This window comes from Cydia fagiglandana, chromosome 14 (genome assembly GCF_963556715.1).
Source record: "Cydia fagiglandana chromosome 14, ilCydFagi1.1, whole genome shotgun sequence".
In the NCBI taxonomy this organism is placed as follows: Eukaryota; Metazoa; Arthropoda; class Insecta; order Lepidoptera; family Tortricidae; genus Cydia; species Cydia fagiglandana.
Genome location: NC_085945.1, coordinates 17,579,963 through 17,602,544, shown reverse-complemented (window position 1 = coordinate 17,602,544; position 22,582 = coordinate 17,579,963). Strand labels below are relative to the sequence as shown.

The following is a 22,582-nucleotide window of genomic DNA, read 5'->3' as shown; positions in this document are numbered from 1 at the left end:
TAAATTTAGGCAAAATATTTCATTGTATTTTATTCCATATAGGATACCTACAACTTTTACTTAAAAAAACAGCAAAAACAAAATATTAACACCTGCATTTTGAAGGCCGAATCTCGGTAATCAGCTATTTAAAATCCCACATCGAAAAGAGAACGGCAAAAAAATGTACACTGCTATCCAGTTTGAGATAGCCGACCATGACCGGCACAACGGTACTGTGGACCGCGTAGCGCTCAGTCGACAGCGCGGCCTTCACCGCCATGGGTCGTTCCTTGCTCAAGACGTACCAAACTTTCGCTACAAAAAATGTTCGATACGCGACCACAGGCTGCCCGTTTTCGAAACGGCAGCGTTCCCAAATAGCCCCAACCGCTGAGGTCAGCGAAGAAATTTTCGCTAACGCCAAACCTTACTCCGAGGTCCCGGGGCCTAAACCGATCCCGATTTTGGGGAATACGTGGCGTATGGTGCCCGTGATCGGGCAGTTCGATATATCCGAGTTCGCGAAAGTGACGAAGACATTCCTGGATAAATATGGTCGGATTGTCAGATTGGGTGGTTTGATCGGACGTCCGGATTTGTTGTTTGTGTACGATGCTGACGAGATTGAGAGGATGTATAGGCGAGAGGGTCCAACGCCGTTCAGACCAGCTATGCCGTGCCTGGTGAAGTACAAGTCTGAGGTCAGGAAGGACTTCTTTGGAAAGCTGCCGGGAGTTGTTGGGGTGTAAGTACTTATTTTTTAATTTTATTGCATCTATGTTCATTAAAGTTGTGCCAGTCAGCGATAAAAGAATGGAAAGTAATTAATCCACATCCCACGTTAATTTTAAAATGGGCATAGATAGCATATTATTTTTCACCTCAGCAGCTCGAACAAGGGTACTTTGCTTCTTAAAAACAGTGAGCAAAATGCGATTTTGCTCACTGAGTCATTTTGTCTCACTCAGTGAGCAAAATCGCATTTTGCTCACTTAGTGAGACAGTATGAGTGAGCAAAATCGCATTTTGCTCACTGAGTGAGACAAAATGTCATTCAAGTGACTTTTATAGTCAAATGTCATTTCAACATGCGGGGTCTAATACAAGTTCGATATACTTGGGTTCTATTATCTCTGTCCCTCTAGGTATGTTCTCACTGCTTAGGGTGAAAAATTTTGTGTACTACACGAGATCAAAGTTATTTACATCTCGTGCGCTTTTGAATCCCTTACTACGCTCAAGATTCTAAATTAGATTCACTCGCTACGCTCGTGAATCTATTATAGAATCTTTCGCTTGCACGGGACTCAAAATAAGCACTCGAAGAAATATCAAACTTTGATCTCTTGTTGTACAAATAACTATTGGCTATAATTATTCACTACTAAATACTTAATCGAAATCCATTTATTTTGGATCACCAAAAAAAGGCTGCCCCTTAATAAAGGTTCCTAATACGAATTGACTGTAAACCTTATTCTGAAGTCTAGTTAAATTGATAAACTATATTGTATTATTACAACTAGGTGCATATAAATTCCATATAAATGCATACCTACTTGAGACAATACCTAATAAAATAACTAAAATAAGTAATTCCTACGACTGTAGATTATTTTAAGATCAGGTGGCACCAAACCTTTATTCGAACCTAGGTAAAGCTAAAACCCTAAAAGTACCTACTTACACTAATTTTCTTCGATTATTTGCTATTAAGTATTTAAAAATTAGGCACATAACCAGTATTTTCGCGTACCGTGACGTCATCACATTAAATGCCGTTACTAATGTGGTTCAAAAGTTTCTCTGCTTCTTAATTTGACACTTTCACTTTCTGCCCAGACATTTTATAAAGATGACACAGGTTGTATTTATTTATTTACTTCACGATTACTATAAGGACGAAATTTGCTTGTACCTTTGTACGAATAACTTGTTAAAGCGTCCTTATGGCAAGCGACCAAGAGGGACTTTTGTTTGGAAACGACACATACAGCCTACTTACCTATATCTTAGTACCTACCTAGGTAATTTATTTAGATCATTCCTGGTCCAGAGGTTATCTATTGCGATTCAACGCGGAAACGCAGCGAGCGTGGTGGGGACTTTTGCGCCTGGAATGACTCGGGGTGGGTTATTTGATTAGTTTGGTTTTTTGTGTGTTTTTTTTAATGTTTGTTGGTGTTTTTGTATTTTATGCCTATTTGTATGGAATGTGTATTTATAGTTTTGTTGTGTATTAGTTTTATGATAAGTGATGGAGGTTAGATTAAGTACCTAATATTGTTTTAGTTATTGTATTTTTTTGGACTAGTTGTAGATATATGTACCTATTTATGTATTAGTTTTATATAATCTAGTGTAATGACTATTGTGTGGCTGTAATATGTTGGACTATGTGATTATCAATAAATGATATACAGCTATTTATTTAGTAGATATAAAGACAAAGACATGATTTAGTACATTGATCAGGTAGCCAGGAATTTTCATTTTAACTTGTAGGTACCTTCTTTAAAGCACGACTTAAGTTATATTTAAGTTACGTCTAGCCGTTATTGACCGCCACGCCAGTTCTGAGCCAGTTAGCAATAAATAAACTGGCTGTTAATTCTATGTTAAGTGAAAACGCCCACCTACTTGTCTTAAGTTAGCGCTAAGCTACCTAAGTTAAAGTTAAGTATGTACTTACGTAAGTAAGTATAATGAGGAAAAGCAATATTATATCTCATTCTTGTACGTCTAGCTAGACTGAAAAAGACTAATCAGCTTTCGTAAAATTGTTGTTTTTATTTTGAGTTTTTAGACGTTTTAACGCATTCACAGGTTTTCGTATCGCAACACGCGTAGCCGATTCTACCGTTTTCCCGCTTTGTAAAGGAAAGCAGTATAGTGTTAATATAAAATATAATAAATTGCTAAGGGATCTAACGAGCAAATTTTAAACAGAAGTAAGTATATTTTCAGAGCAATTTAAAATAAAAGTTAAAAAAAAATCGGTGCGATAATCATTTTTTTCCGCTCAAATTTCGCGAAATATAACCTATGTCTTTTATACCTTTTAATTTCCTGCCTTCGGGCGTCTTAAAATAAAAAGGTTAGACTTATTTAGACGTATTGTATTATGAAGGTTATGAATCATACATCCGTTTTCGAAGCTAGATCAAGATCACCAGCTGTAATTACTTAATTTGATGACCTTACTGCGGAGCTACTATGTTATTAAAAAGAAACAATAAATGACTGAATCTAGGGAAAAATGATGACAGACAATTTTTACGACATATACTTACCACAATTCACACATACACATATCTTTTGTTCCCTTCTAGTTAGGTTTTTTCTGGCTTGACTGACACCAACTCTTACACACCTTCGAAGTATCCAGAGCGCCTACGGCGAAAAACAAAAGTCGAAATTTCGTCATTCGCCTATCTATCGCTCTAGCATATATTTAAGCGATATGTAGAGAAGAGAGACAAATAAGGTTTCTTTTTTTTTAATTTATTCAGAAACAAACAGTCATACATGGATTATGATTGAACATATTATTTTAGAGACAATAAGAATAGACCTATAGTTTCATAACAGAAAAAAACATGTAAATGTTTCTGTTTTCGTTTTTCGCGGTAGAGGGCCTCAGTGCTTATCTTGTGCATATATAACCATTATGCCTCCCCTTGACACCTAAGATTGCATTCAGCACGCAACGTAGGGTATACCTACGGCCGGCTAAAGTCGTAAACCTCTTATCTCTTCCAAAGGAGTTAAAATGTTTGCAACTTTAGCCAACAATATTTAAAGTTGCAAGCCTCTTAACTTCTTTGGAGGAGATACGCGGTTTGCGACGTTAGCCGACGCTAGTCATTCTAAATGAACACTACTTAACTACTCATTTACAGTTTGAGACCTTGGAAACAGAGTTTAAGGCCTTTTAAGGAAATAAAGTATAAACACTAAATAGCTTGAGTAATAAACCTTAAAATACCAACAACTGGTTTTAATTCGAAAAATAATCGTAATGGAAAGAGTATGCAAAAAAAATCGTTTCTTAGAACAGAAAATCATCACTTTATAGTTATATAGCAGGGAAAACAAGTGCCACTTTGGTTCCTCTTAGCGGGAAAGAAAAAGCCCTTTTTCGAATGGGTAATGTGAAAAAGATATTTTAGTTTTATCCATTTATGGAAAGCCTATATACTCACTTAATGGGGTTGGCAACTGTCAAAGGTTTGCATAGATGGCGCCATCATAGCTTGCCCCTTTTTCTATGAGATTTATCTTAAAGGGCTGGCATCCAGGGTATTAAAAAAACAAAAATTTGCCACAATTCTAGGGATTGACAGGGCAAGCTATGATGGCGATGGATCTGCTAAAAACTTCCACCGGCCAACCCCATTTAAATAGGTGCGTTTTTTGGTAGGTATGAAATCTTTTTTTAAGTTTAATAATATCGTAAACAAAATGTACTCAATAGTTACAATGTTGTAAACAAACGACTAAGCATCTAGAGTCACTTGATCGTCGGGAAAGTAATAATAGCATGAGAAAGCCGACCGACGGGTGAAATTGTAGCTTCGTAACGAATCTCACTAACGGAGTTTTAATGGGGACTAAGAAAAAACTAAAAAATCGGCCAAGTGCGAGTTGGACTCGCGCACTAAGGGTTCCGTACCATTACGCAAAAAACGGCAAATAAATCACGTTTGTTGTATGGGAGCCCCACTTAAATATTTATTATATTCTGTTTTCAGTATTTGTTGTTATAGCGGCAACAGAAATACATCATCTGTGAAAATATAACTTCCTAGCTATCACGGTTCCTGAGATACAGCCTGGTGACAGACAGACGGACGGACGGACAGACGGACAGCGGAGTCTTAGTAATAGGGTCCCGTTTTTACCCTTTGGCTACGAAACCCTAAAAATAGTAGGTGTAGAAGAGCAAAAATGCCATTCGTAGTAATTTTAATAATTACGATTCAGATCAAGTAATTATTGTATTACGATATTGATTATGTATAATTATTGTATACGGCTGGTAACCTAAATACATACCTACATATTTCATTAAGACGAGGCAAAATTAGTGAGTCATAAGAGTTATTTGCAATATTTTTTTCATAATTAGCGTAGTTAAAAAGCAGTGATTATATAGTCTTATATTTATTGATTTAATTGTGTTACGAAAATTAACCGTGCAATTAACTTATAGTTAATAACGGTATGCTATTAATAATAACCATGTATTTATTGTATTTAATTCATAAACATATAAGTTTTTTATGCTGTATATGATTTAAATAAAATGGCTTAACTGTCGTAATGTAACACAATGAAATCTATTAACTTTTGACTAATTACAGGTCCTTAAATATGTACGGTCAGCCAAGAAAGTGGTCTACCACTTTTCGACTCTATCAATCAGATGATAGAGTCGAAAAGTGGTAAACCTATTTCTTGGCTGACTGTACCTACAAATTTATTTCCCTCATACACTAAGATAAATAAATCAATGGAGATTTCACATGACCCTTTAAAATAGTAAGGGCCACTTGCAGCATTCACTAACCCGGGGTTAATCGGTTAAACCTGGAGTTACCATGGTTACCAGTACATTTTTACACTGGGTTAATGGTTTAACCGCTTAACCCCGGGTTAGTGGGATGGTGTAAGTGAGACTTAGTATGCCCGTCGTATTTCCGGACCGACACGAAAATCAGGACTATCAAGAAAAGAGCGGCCTTTAAAATGGGAGTCCAACATAAAGGCCGTCCACGCAATTGCAACCCCTCCGGTGTTACAGGTGTCCATAAGCAACGGTGCTTACTCCCAACGCGACGGTAGTCGGACTCGCCCACCGAGGGTTCCGTACATTTTAGTATTTGTTGTTATACCCGCAACAGAAATACATAATCTGTGAAAATTTCAACTGTCTAGCTATCACGGTTCATGAGATACATCCTGGTGACAGACAGACGCACAGGAGTATTACTAATAGGGTCCCGTTTTTACCCTTTGGTTACGGAACCCTAAAAATGACCTGCCTCAATTTAAATTCCGTTTGGGTCAAACACAAAACTGTGTTACGGTCTTTCTTTTTTAGAGAAAACTAGTGTGTTCGCGCGAACTGTACATTTTTCTCTCCTGTGGGCAATAGTTAACAGTTTGTGGGCATGTAAGTAATGATTTTATCATAGTTCTCTAAATAAAAGGAGGACCTTTTCACGTGGATAAGGGTTAAATAAGAAAATTAGGCTTTATAGCCCTTAACTCTTGTGTATGTCTACAGGAAAGACGTAACACAGTGATCTGTTTGACCCTTATAGACGGGTCTATCGCGAATTTATTATACGAGTATTACCTTTATTTACCGACGTTTCGATCGTCTATAAATGTGAGTTATCATCACATAGCCGAAAGGGATAGTGCCATATATTAGAAAGGGATAGCATGATTCGACCCTGAACCGCTGTCAAACTTCGGGTTAGTAGGAAAGAGTCCTTTCTGTACGGTAGCAGGCGTGGTTCACTCCGCGATTCCGTCGCTTTGCTATGTAGGTAGCTAAAAGTGCATCCGTTCGGCCCCAATTTTGGGGTTTGCCATAAGCCGCGCGTGGCGCTGTCGCCACCTAGCGGTCATACCTGTGCTGATCGTAACAGACGCGTTTTGTTAGAGAGTGAGTCTTCTGTACTTAGTACTATTATTTATTCTGTGCCATAACTCACATTTATAGACGGGTCTATCGCGAATTTATTTTATTACCTACCTTTATTTGCCGACGAATCGATCGTCTATAAATGTGTGTTATGTGTTCTTAACCTTGGTGTAGCAAAAATGCTGCATCACTGTACACAACGCTTGTAACACTTAGCTAGCAGATGCTAAATGTGCTAAATTCGATGACAGTGAGATGCATATGGATGAATACATAATTCATTGAGTTAGTTCTGTATTTATCGCGTAGTGTCTTTGGAATTAGCACGCCTTAAATATTGGGTTTAGAGGATGCTCGAGTTAACATTGGTCACGGGTCTGAAGGCCGTACTTATTAAGAATATTCTATATCCTTCCCCGGGACTCAAAACTATCTGTATACCAAATTTCAACCGAATCGGTTCAGCGGTTATTGATTCCCCAATTTCCCCATACAAACTTCCGCCCCCTTTTTCACCCCCTTATAGAGTCTAGGATAAAAACTACCCTATGTCCTTTCCCGGGACTCAAACTATCTCTATACCAAATTTCATCAAAATCGGTTCAGCGGTTTAAGCGAGAAGAGGTAACAAGACAGACAGACAGACACACTTTCGCATTTATAATATGTATATATATTAAGTATGGATTTAATGACAAGGCGTCCGATATGTCTTTTTCTATGACTGCTGATCGGTGATCACGTGATGCTTTCCATAGAAAACGATGCGGCGAAAGCTCCAGCCCGGGCCCGGCCTGGTCTAACGTGAGTCATCCTTACACCTTTTTAATACGGTAATCTAAAAAAACCGGACAAGTGCGAGTCGGACTCGCCCACCGAGGGTTCCTTACTTTTTAATGTTTGTTGTTATAGCGGCAACAGAAATACATCATCTGTGAAAATTTCAACTGTCTAGCTATCACGGTTCGTGAAATACAGCCTGGTGACAGACGGACGGACGGACAGCGGAGTCTTAATAGTAATAGAGTCCCGTTTTACCCTTTGGGTACGGAAACTACGGAACCCTAAAAACTAATGTTTAACTCCGATAGGACTGCGCGGAATGGTGAGCTGAGCGCGCCCAAACAATGAATGATAAACTCCACTACTGAATGGCGATGGTCACTTGTGTGTTCTGTTAGTTCACATTTAACTGCACAACCATAACCCAAGGTCAACGCCAGTCATTCAAAGCGAGTTCTCACAATTCTGATTTCTGCCCTCTCCTAAGCTAAAAAGCGGTTTTGGTATTAAATTTTCATTGAAAATACGTCCTTTAGCGTAGGAGGGCAGAATTTGCGTGTCTTCTGCGCTATGACAGTATTGTTTCTTACGTTACACAGTTGTGAACTTGAAACTAATGAATATAATGTCCGCAGACCCCAAACAAACTGAACAAAAATGCTGTAATAATCTGAATGGATCATACTACCATTTCATATGTATCTCTCAGTTACTTAAGGGTTAGCTGGAAGAGATCGCTTAACGGGATAAGTTCGCCTTTGTACACATTTACTGTATTCTCTCTGTGTTATGTACTTGTTTTGTGCAATAAAGTGTTTACTGCTACTACTACTACATACCTACTGCTTTTCACATTACCTGTGACTTTTTTTTTCTGTTGATTGTTTTTTTCTTTCATGTCATTTTTAGTGTTCCGTACAAAACTTTGTTCACGGAATCACTTCGGTCTTGTAATTTTGTTGTATTTAAATATTCTGTGTGTATTGTGGCAAACAAATAAACAGATTATCTATCTGTATATATCTATCTGGCAACACTGCTTCAGGTGCCCAACGTGCCAAAGTGTGCAAGGCCCAGCAGTGGTTCATGCCCTAGGGGGTGTCTAGGAGACTTGACCATTTTATTAAAAAATGTGCCAAAATACAATTATTTACTTCATCAGCACTCCAATATTACCTAACGACTTCTCTTTGCACATGACACATGCATGCAAAACAATTAATTTTGACACTTTTTTTTACATTGATAATGGTTCATTTCAAGTCTACCTGGGCTAATCTCCCGGTCTCCCACTACCGGTTAATAACCACTGTTCTAACATAAGGCATGCGTAAACAGAAGGCCAATGCTCCACTGTTGTTAGAACTGCGTGATATGTGACCCACATGTGAAGCAGGGCGTAGCGAAAGCGTCACCGATCTCGCGTGCCTATCAGCGTCGTGACAAGAACGCAGAACTGTGTACATTGACGTATATCTCAGGACGGGCCTTACGGGCACTAAAAATGGTACTAGCACAGAATAAATAATAGTACTGCCGTAGTTTGACAGCGGTTCAAAGTCGAATTATGCTGTCCCTTTCTAATATATGGCACTATCCCTTTCGGCTACTTAGGGTTATCAAAATTCATGTGATTATCTTATCTGTGGTCGTGTACGCAAAAGGAAGTCAAGTGGTGCCAACCCTAATAATTGCTTGGAGCAATGCTGAGCCGAGCGGAGCCGAGTTTGGCCGAAGTCAGGAGTTTCGCACCCCTGGTACTAGTTCAGCGGTGTCACTCACGAATCGTGCAGTCTAACGCAACTAGTTGCGACCAATTGCGCGCGTGATGCGAACTCGTCAACCAATCGCGTTGTAGCGGTGTCACACCGCTGTACTGGGCTATAACCGCGAAAATCGAAGTTCGCAAATTGCGGGGATTTTTCTCTGTCACTCTAATTACGCCTTCGTTGGAGTAAAAGAGAAAAATCCCCGCAATTTGCGAATTTCGGTTTTCGCGGTAGCCGCTCTGGCCCGCTGTGCTGGGTTTGGTATTGCCCGTAGGGCCAGTCCTGAGATATACGTCTATGACTGTACCTATTTGGTGGCAGGAGAGTTGAGGTGAATGAATACACACACAGCTACAGTAGATACTAATTGCAATGGTACCTAATACTTAACAAATGAGTGGATGTAATTTAAGGATGACTCACGCTAGACCGGGCCGGAGCCGGGCCGGAGCTTCGTTTTCTATGGAAAGCACCTGCACGTGATCACCGATCAGCCTTCTTTCATAGAAAATGACATGTCGGACGTTTCGGCCCAGGCCCGGCCCGGTCTAGCGTGAGTCATCCTTTATAGACTATTCTTTAATGCGTCTTGGCATAGTTAAAATGAAGTCTTTGATGATCTCTTCTGCATTAAGCAGAACGAAAATGTGAGGAATCTTCGACATTTATATAAGAATCCGGACATTTTTGTTAGGGTTAGACCAAGAAAAGTCTGCAGTAATTTAGATAGCCCACGCCGTGCAAGTGTTAATTATACTTACGTCATAATTTCATAGAAGTTTGATGTTTAAAATAACACTTGCACTGCGTGGGCTATAAAATCGCTGCAGTCTTTTCTTGGTCTAACTCTAGGTACGTTTAATCTCACCCTATGTACCTATTCCGTTTTCAGTTCTGATATCTTAAAATTTACTGAATTTATATTATAACATGTTACGCAAAAATATAATGTTCGGTTAGTGGTAACCCTGCATACGGATGTTATAACGGATTTTTGACCGGTTGCCCTTCTTTATTTAGAGAGATTTTCTTTGTCTCGTATACCTACAATGTTTGTATAAGATTAGTACCTTATGAATATTAAATAACACGACATACGAGCGCTGATTTGTCGTTTTATCACGTTTTTTCATCATTATGTGAAGAAAGAAGACAAACGGCAAAAGAAAACTTAACAAACAAATAGAGCAATATTGTATAGGTAGCTATCTTCATGCTATTATTAAGATTTGTATTTTCTTACGTCATGAGCTCATGAGGCAAAATTAGTACATTATATTAAGTATTATTTAAAAGTAGGTAGGTACCTAATATAACTTTAGTCACCTCACCTACTTCTGCTAGGTTAGGCCACTCGCCCTTAGCCCCCCCCCCCCCACATCTGGCGTCATTCGAGCGTCGGCGTCGGTCCAGCGCTATGGAAAATGACAGTTGCGTCGACGTTGCGACGACGTCGGCCATAGACCTGTAAACGCCGACGCTCGAAAGACGCCAGATGTGGGGGGGCCCTTATCCTTAACTAGTGACCCGCCCCGGCTTCGCACGGGTTAACAAATTATACACCTGAACCTTCCTCAAGAATCACTTTATTGATAGGTGAAAACCGCATGAAAATCGTGTCAATGTGACACTCAAAATCAGAGTCGTAACACTAATCTACTCATGTGCTACGACACATGCTGAGTGTTATCCTTTTCTGGAACCACTCGCAGCACTGTAATGGCTCCTCTACACGATGGGCCAGCGCCGGCCACTCCAAGGGACGCAGCCATGCGGTAGAATGAGATAGCAATATCACTTGCTCAAAAAGTAGCCGAAAACACCTCGCGTGATTTGTGCACAACCCCTAACTTATAATCTATCTAGATTTAAGCCTATTTTAATGTTGTTGTGTATGTGTGCTTCGAATAAAAGCATCATTCATTCATTTACATATATAATACAACTCTGCCTAGCAGGGCCTCGGTTGCAAAACCGCAGGTTAATCTTAGTTGGCCCGACATTTCGTAACGCGCCATCATAAATGGTAGGGACATTAGCACATGCTGCACGGGCGAGAAACTTAATGTGGTTATTATAATATTAACCACATTAATTAATTAATTATATTGTGGTTAATTAGGTATCCCACCAAAACATTTCATGTTAATGTTGTTGTTTGAAACCATAAGGGTCGCACTGTCAAAAAGTTATCAGATCTCTTGTAGAGCCAAGCTTCTAATTCTACAAGCCCTAACTTCACAAGCTCTACATTTTAGCACAGATTAAGTAATAGTATTATCATAACCTTAGTCAAAATATGTGGCTTGGCGGCGCTGTTTCGGTACTACAAAAAATAATGAAAAGTTAATAACTACATTTTTCACCTTTCGCCTATGTGACGGTAGCGAAATGGCCAAGCCACACATTTTGACTAAGGTGTAGAGTTTGTGAAGTTAGGGGTTGTAGAGTTATGTAGAGCCTACAAGAGATCTGATAACTTTTTGACAGTGCGAGCCTTGTAGTTTCGTCTTGGCAACACCTTACATAAAAATAATAAATAAAATAGTCCTTTTGGTGCTAAAACTGATGTATGGAGTGAGCACTCTATGTATTTTTTTCTCTATGACTCAGTATTCCCTTGGAGTCGAGATGTATCAAGTCATAAGAATGAGGGAATTATACGTGACTGATATGTTAAAAGAGCAAATACTTAATTGTTTGCATAAGTACATCGTCTTGGACTTCTAAACGGATATGATGTGATCTTTTACATATATTGTATGTATCTAGATCGAGATATCTGTTTAGATTAATAAATATTCTTTTGTAGCTAAAATATGGGGATTTCTTGAATGTATATCCGAATTCGTTAAATCTAGGTTCACAGGTGGTTAGGTTAAAGCAGGATGCAGCTACCTGTTAGAGTGAAATAAATAAAATAAATAAACCGCAAATTTGAACCGCAAGAAGATTGCCTTTCGCAAATAATATAGTGTAGAGGTATGAAGTTACAATTACCTAGAGTCAAGACAAAAAAAGACAACTGGTAAATATGTAGGTATTATTATCCTATGTCCTTCCCCGGGCCTGAACCTATTTATCTCTATGTCAAATTTCTTCCTAATGTTAGACAGGGCCGTGGCCGGGCCGGACCTTCGTTTTCTATGGAAAGCACCACGTGATCACCGTCAGCCGTCATGGAAAATGACATGTCGGACGCCTCGGCCCGGGCACGGCCCGGTCTAACGTGAGTCATCCTTTAGTGGTGATATTTTTGATTTTAAAGTTTACATACCTATGTTTGCAATAACGAAAACACCTTTAAAATACCTAATAATAAGGACTTCTTTTCAAAATGTTGGATATAAAGTATGTCAATCCATTTCCGTCAGAAGAAAAAAGCGGCAAAATTAAATAAATGCAGGCGCGAAGGGTACTCGTCCCATAGAAAACTTGAATTTGCCTTTTTCTACTGACAGAGTTGTTTGACCGGCTACAGTTATTAGCTTTAGTATAGGCATAGTGTTTATTCTACGTAACACTTGTTTGAGTGTTTGCTGAACACACTTCGCAGGTCAACAGTAATGTTGGCTTTATGATTACTATTGACTATGCTTTCGAGACACTTATATATAGCGTTTGTTCGAGAAAATAATCTTGAGTTTCTGATACAATTACGAATAATAAAATATAATAATATAAAAAGCCCTTTATAAAAAAAAACAATTACGAATATTGATTTTCGATATCTAATATCAATAGGTATATATTGTCTCGTAATGGGCAAGCGGGTAGGTATCGAGTTCGCTGGAACCTCCTGAGGTATGTATGTACTATTACAGCTGGTGGAGTATTCCATGTACAAACAGCAATACTCCCAACTGTACATCCGTGGACCTTATTACAAAAGGCATAAGGTCTACCGATGTGTCAACTGTAAAAATATGGGTGTAGCCAACTTATTCAAAACCAATTTCCACAGGCAACTAATACTCATCGAGACAATTCTAAAAACCCCAAACACAATTAGGTTTCGTTGTTTTATCACAGAGTTCCTATGGCCACCTCCGGTCCAACATCATCAGATCAGCTCGATGACACCATAATATTGCATTGTCACCCGACTTAAGTATGTATGCAAAATTTCAGCTCAATCGGAAACAGGGAAGTGGATCAAATTTAACTTGCAAGATTTGATTACAGACAGACAGACAGACGACGGTCAGGTGAAAGTAAATAAAAGCTTGTAATATATTATATACTTATGTTACGTTAAGTAGTTACATGCAAAACCTAATGAAGTCGTTCTTAAATTAGAGCGTAACTTCAATTGTATGGGAGTGGCATTTTGGCGCCGGTTTGTGTATGATGGTGTTGATGGTCCCATCATACACAAACCGACCCAGTCCCACATTAAGGCTCAATAAGGTTTAAACTGGATAAGGATGCGTCTGTGTTTACAAAAATGTAAATCCATTAACACGTCTTCCATACAAGTTGTACTTAAGTATGTTCAACGTGTTAACAAAATGTACTTCAACGTACATTCAACGTACCTAGATGGAATTTCCGAGATGGTTAAATCAAACAAATGACCATCACCGAGAGAACGCAAAAATCGCACGAGGAATACGAAATTAGATCGTACGAGTATAATGTCTTGTCTTGTTAAAAATCGATGGGTACGTGACTTCTTTGGTCATAAAGCCTAAAATTAAATATAAATAAAATTAAACAGTTGTTATTAGATAAATCATATTATACTCTAAGCGAATTTTTTAATGACTTTATAATTCAATAATATTGTTTATTAAGATAATTACTTAATCACAATTTCTCCTCTCTTTCAAATTGTAAATAATATATTGCAGCGCCCAACAGGGTTCACAAAGACCTAGCTTATAAGTTTTTACCACCTGTACAACTACTTTGTGAATTTGTAATAAAATATTGAGTATTGAGCGTTTTGAAGTTAGTAGCTTTTGAATTAACAGCTATTAAATGTCGGTCGTGTAAAAATTTGAGTAAGTATAGTATCGAAATAGGTACCCATGTTATTTTATCATAGCATTGTTGAGATTTTCCGTGACACAATGCAAAAAAGAAGTCAGAATTTATTGATATTAACAATTATTAACTTAAGGCAATAAAAATGCTAACATGATGAATTTAAATGATGTGAGTTAAAAAGAGAGTAAAAAAAATACCAGATATTAGTATTAGCACAAACATACCTTTAGGCTGCACCTAAATTTATTCTTAAGGCTAAGAATTCTATTTTTTAGTTCTTTTTTTTGAGGTAATGCTATTTCTAATTGGTAGTAATGAGAAAACATTAAAACTAACTATGAATTGAAGATTTAAAAACAAAACAAAAATTAAAATAAACCTACTTAAAATTAAACTAATAGGCTATATTATTCATTCCGCGACGTTACAACTTTGCGACGTTGGTAATCTTGACTAACAACCTCCCTCATTCATTCCAGACATGGCGAGAAATGGCGCCAGTTCCGCTCCAAGGTCCAACGCCCCATCCTCCAGCCCCAAACCGTGAAGAAATACGTGGCCCCCATCGAGACCGTTACTGAGGACTTCATCAGGTACATGGAGGCCGCGAGAGACGAGCAAGGGGATCTGCCTCACGAGTTCGACAACGATATCCATCGGTGGTCTTTGGAGTGTAAGCTTTATCTGGTTCTATAATGTCCCAATCACAAAATATCCCTTTGTCTCCTTTAAAAACGTTCTGCCTATAATAAATTTGGGGGAGAGTTGTATCGCTGACTGTAGGCACCTAATTTTCTTTCCAAAGGCAACTAAACTCATCGAGACGATTCAAAAAACCCCAAACACAGGGTTGCGTTGTTTTATCACAGGAGTTCCTATGGTCACCTCCTGTCACCATCATCAGATCAGGTCGATGGTACCATAATATTGCATTATCACCCGACTTACATATTATAATTATGATGTAGGTACCTATGCAAATTTTCATCTTCATAGGAAACCGGGAAGTGGGTCTCAAATTTAACTTGCAAGATTTGACCCTTACAAACATAAATACATATAGGTACATTGCAAGTTAATAAAAAGCTTGTAATAAAATGGCCATGTGCAAAAACCGTACCGTATTCTCCACAAGTATTTCCCAAGATATTAAAGTTAAATGTAGGTGGCGTACCTAGGTGGCGTTGTACTTTTATAAACATGCCAAAAATGCCTTAATTTCGTTATCACCATAATTTTTTGCCCATGATAATGAAATATTCAATTATATTAATACACACGTTTACAGGCTTAGAGCTCATCTACGTGCACACTAGCGCCGCTGCTAAATAATCGTGATTATTTAAATTTAACGAAAGATAATAATCGCGATTATTTAGCAGTGGCGTTAGTGTGCACGTTGATGGGCTCTTAAAATTACAGTGATGGTGATAGTCATACGACTGAAGCCGAAATGCTAAAAATACAGACACGATAAAATATAATATAATCAATTTATCCAAAATCTACAACAATGATGAGACACTCGGCGTTTTAATTTATACGAAGCTCTTGCTCTTTAATTTATTTTAAACGAGTAACATTACATTCTTTCATTAGCTACCTTTTTCATAAATTAACAACAGCGCCATCTATATTCCAGGCATCGGACGAGTAGCGCTCGACACGCGACTTGGCTGCCTATCATCCGAGCTGACCAAAGAATCTGAGCCGCAGCGCATTATAGACGCGGCAAAATTCGCACTGAGGAACGTCGCTGTGTTGGAACTGAAGGCGCCGTATTGGCGGTATATACCGACGCCGCTGTGGACGAAATATGTTAATAATATGAACTTCTTTGTCGAGTAAGTAGCAAAATATTTAGTCTTCCTTAGTACCACATTGGTGGTGACGCCTGCAACTGTACTCCACAGAAGCGTTGCATAGTTGCTGCTCCTAAAAGCCAAGGCCTACTGCGACCTTTGTAAGTCGAATTTCGTGTACTCTCTGTCACTCCATTACTACCAAACGATAAGGATAGATATATACCATCTTCTAATTTCGATTTTTGCGTTGGAACTTTGTTCGGTCATGATTTGTGTAACAAACATATCCAAGCACTAAAACTAATTGATTTTATGGTTTTTATTTCAGATTGTGCTCAAAATACATAAACGAAGCGTTGGAAAGGCTAAAGACCAAGAAAGTGACCTCCGAAAACGATTTGTCCCTATTAGAGCGAGTCCTGGCCAGTGAAGGCGACCCCAAGATAGCCACCATCATGGCGCTTGACCTCATTCTTGTTGGAATTGACACGGTTAGTTTTCCCAATTGATTATTTACCTTCGGTCACTTTAGTTAATTTCCTTTCCTTTTCATCCTTGATGGTGCCGCGGCCCTCTCGGCCACGACACCAATCTCTTCACACCAAAAGCAGTCGCTGGTCACCGTGTCGACCAAAAATGTTTTGTAAGATTATTCGTTTTGCATCTTTCAAGAGCTAACTTTACTCAAAAAATGCACTTTGAAATTGCCGACACGAAACAAAGAGACAAACATTTTATTTAGGTTTCGTTAAAAAAGTTGCCCTTAGACTTCATGTAAGTAAAAAAAAATACTAATTTGTCCTTCCTACACTATATTTTTAACTGTTTGGAATTAATAATTTATTTACATACAATAGAATTATATACAGTAGTATGTACTACTAAACGAAATTTATCTAGCTTAAATTTAAAATAGGCCCCTGAGGCATTGTACCAACGACTTTAACTGTTTTAGTTTTATTTCATTAGAACTAAACTGTCATATAGAACTTGCTAACTATGTAAACTGGTGTACCCTTGTTTTGCCGACAAACTTTTCATCGAATATTATTTCATCGACAACGATTCATCGAAACGTTAGTACTAGTAATATTGTTTGGCGTTATTTTGTTTCTTATACTATTTATTTCAATTTTTCTTACTGCGTAGAAATACTATTCATCGAATATTACTTGATCGCTGATTCGTTTCAAATTATTTTAATTGGCACAACTACTAAACATTGCAATTCATTTGTTCAAGGTATTACTTTAATACATTTTTCTGTTGTAACAATTTTAGGTTTCGGTTAGGTTAGAACTGCGACCCCACACAGAAACGAACGGCTATCAAAGTCATTTTAGGTTAGGTTAGAACTGCGACCCCACACAGAAACGAACGGCTTTAAAAGTAGGTTTAGGTTAGGTTAGAACTGCGACCCCACACAGAAACGAACGGCTTTCAAAGTGGGTTTAGGTTAGGTTTGAACTGCCACCCCACACAGAAACGAACGGCTTTCAAAGTAGGTTTAGGTTAGGTTAGAACTGCGACCCCACACAGAAAATAACGGCTTTCAAAGTAGGTTTAGGTTAGGTTAGAACTGCGACCCCACACAGAAACTAACGGCTTTCAAAGTAGGTTTAGGTTAGGTTAGAACTGCGACCCCAAACAGAAACGAACGGCTATCAAAGTCAAATATTACATATTGTAATAATTTTATGAAATGCAATCCAAAATGAAATAAGAAAACCCGTAAAGAAATACCACGATATAAACTATATACGAAATAACTCGAGTGCCAATTAAAAGTCCTAGATTTAAATTTACTAGTATCAATTCTTCGACGCAGTGACTTGTTGATGAAATGAAAATACTTGAAACGTTGTCTTCGAAATAACATTCGATGAAATGTCTGTCGGCAATTCAAAGGTAAACCATGTAAACTAAAGTCAGTATATAGTAAATTCATCATTCAGATTCAGAGACAATTTCAATATGGCTGTTTGCTTACATAGTTAGCAAGTTCCATAGAATTACACTTTAGGTTAACATGAAAATAAGCAGTAGGATGTTTGCTAAAGCATATACTACTATTAAAATTAGATTAGATCCCGTTTAACCGTATTACGATAAATTAAATATTGATTGATTGATTAATTGATTGAAATAAATACGTTTTGCTCAATTCCAGATATCAATGGCGGTATGCTCAATTCTATACCAAGCGGCCACACGTCTGCCGCAACAAGAAAAAATGGCGGAGGAGATCGCACGAGTGTTCCCTGATCCTAGTAAACCCATAAATTATGCCGATCTGGATAAGCTGCATTACACTAAAGCCTTCGTTAGAGAAGTATTTAGGTAAGTGATATTATTGGACAGTCAAGTAGTAAAAATATGGGTGCACTCATACTCAAAAATATGTCCCACAAGCTCTTATGTAAGCGAATTGAGAGCTATGGGCAGGGCCATCTTAAACTATGCCAGAACCCTTGCGCACATAAGAATTTGGGGCCCTTTTGGAAAGTAAAGGATAGTAATTAAACTAACATTTTTCTACTATGATCTTCTATTTATTATGGGTAATCAAATATACTGTTACAGTCTGTCCTTCGGGGCCCCCTGAGGATGGGGGCCCTGGGAACGGGCCCTTATGGTAAAGACGGTACTGGCTATGGGACATATTTTTGAGTAATGCACCCATGTGTTTTACACTTAACTGTATCCTAAATAGCAATGTAACAACTACAGTAATGTCACAGTTGTTATGGCTGACATATTTATGTAGGCGTTTTTATCCAGTGAAATAAATGCCTCTGAACAGGGTCAGATATTTTTACCACAAAAAAGAATAAAAAAAAATTTTTTTTTTAAGCTTTCAGGCAGTTTAATTATAAAATAATCAAACCAGAGTAGAGTCGCTAACTCTGCACTGAGTTGGAAAGCGTTAAAGCGAATAAACGTCAAATAATTTGGTCGCCGGTGTAGGGATGGCTAATAAGATGGACTCTATTAGCTTTCCATACTTCCTATTCTCTTCCATTTTGATATATTTTTAAAATATTCGATACAGCGTGGAAATGCCGGCAGCATACTTAGTACTTTCAGAAATCATACATTTTAAATAATAACATATAAACTGAAATAAATTATATAGTACTGTTTCTACTTGATAAAAAAAAACAAATTAAAATATATTCTGAAAAATAATTTAATTTGTTCAAATACTTCTAATAATAACAATATATTATTTTTATTTTTGCAGGATGTATTCAACTGTCATTGGCAATGGACGTACTTTGCAAGAAGACGATGTCATTTGCGGATACCATATTCCTAAGGGGGTAAGAGAATAATAGTGTAGTAAATAAAGGTAGTGGACCCCGCAGTAATTCCTCAGCCAGAAAAAACTTTACAGAATGATAAAGTATCAATAAATAAAAAGTATTGTATAAATATCCAAAGAATAATAGTAATAGTATTTAAGTAAATACCTAAAGTCTTAAATCGTTAATAATTTTTTACGGAAAAATGCTCCGTTCAAACTTTCGTCTCCACCGGAAATATTCATGTAACGTATTGCAACAATATATGACATAACAATAAAAAAAATCATAGCAGAAATACCAATAATTTATTTGGTAAAAAAAATTTCGGACGGAGGAATTACTCGGTTAAATAAATAAACAGATTTGTATGTTTACGTATAAATACCTAACTTAGGAGTGTTTTTAGGGTTCCGTACCTCAAAACGAAAAAAAGAACCCTTATAGGATCACTCGTGCGTCTGTCTGTCTGTTTGTCACAGCCTATTTTCTCGGAAACTACTGGACCAATTAAGTTGAAAATTGGTACACATATGTAAATTAGTAACCCAAAGATGGACATATTTTTTGTATAATTTAAAAATACATAGGTTCGAAGTTATTTAAGAAAATACAAATAGCCAAAAAATGACCATTCCCCCTGTATCTCCGAAACTACTGGGTCTAAAATTTTGAAAAAAATACACAAAATAGTTCTTTACCTATAGATGACAGGAAAACCTGTTAGAAATGTGCAGTCAAGCGTGAGTCGGAATTATGTACGGAACCCTAGAAACGCGAGTCAGACTCGCACTTGGCCGGTTTTTTTTTGGATATTTATAATGTTAGTTTCGGCTCATACTATACAATAACCTCAGCAATAGGGACCGAGGAAGAAGAAGATACAATAACCAAGCAAAATTTCATCAACTGAGGAATTAATGCATGGGTCTCCATACAACAACTTGCTTCGTTTACTACATTATAAGTCATTATTTTAGTTGTTTATAAACTCTTAGCATCTTCGAATTGGTACCCTTAGCTAATACAATATTTACATATTAAATCCCATGTATATCTTTCATATAATATAATCAATATTTAAGCTATAATAAAGGAGGTTAACTAGGAATAATCTTAACGATCCTTTGTTACGGCCAACGGAAGTATGTCAACTTCCTACTACAGTAGAGCATGACTTTTAAATAGCCTTTTTTGGCCAAAATAATTAAAATTTTGACGATTAGCCACTAAATCACATTCTTTCCATTCTTTTGACGACTGGTCTGGCCTAGGGGATAGTGAACCTGCCTATGAAGCCGATGGTCCCGGGTTCGAATCCTGGTAAGGGCATTAATTTGTATGATGATACAGATATTTGTCCCTGTCATGGTTGTTTTCTATGTATTTAAGTAACTATATATTATATGTATCGTTGTCTGAGTACCTACAAGAAGCTTTCTTGAGCTTACCGTGGGGCTTAGTCAATTTGTGTAAAAATGTCCTATAATATTTATTTATTTATTCCAGGTTCAAGTGGTATTCCCCACCATAGTGACCGGCAACATGGAGCAGTTCGTGTCCAACCCGCTGGAATTCAAGCCGGAGCGTTGGCTGGAGGGCGACGGGCGGCTACATTCCTTCGCGTCCCTGCCCTATGGATTTGGAGCCAGGATCTGCTTGGGGCGGCGGTTCGCTGACTTGGAGATACAAGTTCTGCTGGCTAAGGTACTAATCTTGATACATATTAACAAGCAGACCAGCATTCTAGTGAGGAAAAATCGAGCAGTTCGTGTCCAACCCGCTGGACTTCAAGAACTAGCGTTGGCCAGAGGGCGACGGGCGGCTACATTCCTTCGCGTCCCTGCCCTATGGCTTCGGTGCCAGGATATGCTTGGGACGGCGGTTCGCTGACTTGGAGATACAAGTTCTGCTGGCTAAGGTACTAATCTTGATATATATTAACAACCAGGCCAGCATTCTAGTGAGAGGCAAAATCGAGCAGTTCGTGTCCAACCCGCTGGAGTGCAAGAACTAGCGTTGGCCAGAGGGCGACGGGTGGCTACATTCCTTCGCGTCCCTAACCTATAGATTTGGCGCAGTAACGTAACGAAGCAAGCAATAGTTATGTAGGAAACAGTTGTAGAACCCTCAAATTTACCTCTTATTTTTTGTCTTTTATTTTTAAGTACCGATTTACTAACAAATATTTTTCTATCCACAGTTGATCCGCCGATACCGGCTAGAATACCACCACGAGCCCCTCGACTACGCGGTCACCTTCATGTATGCGCCGGACGGCCCTCTGCGCCTGCGCATGATTGAACGATAAACACTGACTGTTAGTACACCTTATGTAGTTGTAATAAGGATTACGAATGGTTAAGTATGTTAGTTACCCATATAACACAAATAAGAAAATTTAATATGCCTAGAATTAAAGGAAAGATTAAGCTATTGACTTGGCTGAGCGATGCAATGCGTGGTCACGTGATTTGACGGAAGTAGCAAACAGTTGGTAAAAAACGCCAATCCTAACAATGAAAACACACTGCTATTGCAATTTGAATGAGCCTCTTGTGCTCGATAGCAGGGATGTTGCGGATGCAGATTTTTTGACATTCGCGGATGCGGATGCGGATGTCAAGATTTGGTACTTAAAAAACGTCAAATATTACATTTTTAGGATTTTTTATTTAAAAAACTAAACTTTTAGTATTTGAGCAAGAATATAGGTGCGTTTTATTTAATAAACAGTAACTTAGCCGACTTTTCGGGATCTAGACGATTTGGTTATATAACGACGAAATTACCTAGCACTTACGCTGGCGGCGCTAATACGTTCCTGTTACCGACTTGGTCGACATCCGCATCATGCGGATGCTCCGCATCGATTTTATGCGGATGCGGATGTTGAAAATAATGCAGATGTTCCGCGGATGCGGATGCAGATGCGAATATCCGCAACATCCCTGCTCGATAGTTAAAAGCACCGGAGCAAGTAATACTCACACTTTTTGCGTTGTGATACACTTCTCTTTCTATTGGTCTTAAACTTTCTTGAACAGGATACCTAATTAAGTACATAATTATAATTAATTTAATAATTATAGACACAGAAATAAGTGCAATAGATCGCATAGGATATTTCCTCAGATACGTAATCGCCGTAAAATATTTTTAATCGAACAGTAGCTTGTTCTAAACAATTACTTTATAGTTCCACCGAGTAAACCTTTTAATATTACCTCTATTTACGTGACAATAGTTAAGGCGCTCTTATACTTGAGTTTTACGTTTCCGAGGGGG

At 38.1% G+C, this 22,582-nt stretch overlaps 1 protein-coding gene across 1 annotated transcript; it reads left to right on the top strand.

Annotated features, from left to right (window-relative positions):
* Positions 1 to 179: 179 nt before the first annotated feature.
* Positions 180 to 22,564, top strand: LOC134670817 (probable cytochrome P450 301a1, mitochondrial). The gene is made up of 8 exons (XM_063528640.1): positions 180 to 727; positions 14,664 to 14,857; positions 15,827 to 16,028; positions 16,318 to 16,480; positions 18,160 to 18,329; positions 19,234 to 19,312; positions 20,804 to 21,001; positions 21,498 to 22,564. Exons 1-8 carry the CDS (start codon positions 261 to 263, stop codon positions 21,603 to 21,605), a joined length of 1,581 nt encoding a protein of 526 aa, XP_063384710.1. The 5' UTR covers positions 180 to 260; the 3' UTR covers positions 21,606 to 22,564.
* Positions 22,565 to 22,582: the final 18 nt, after the last annotated feature.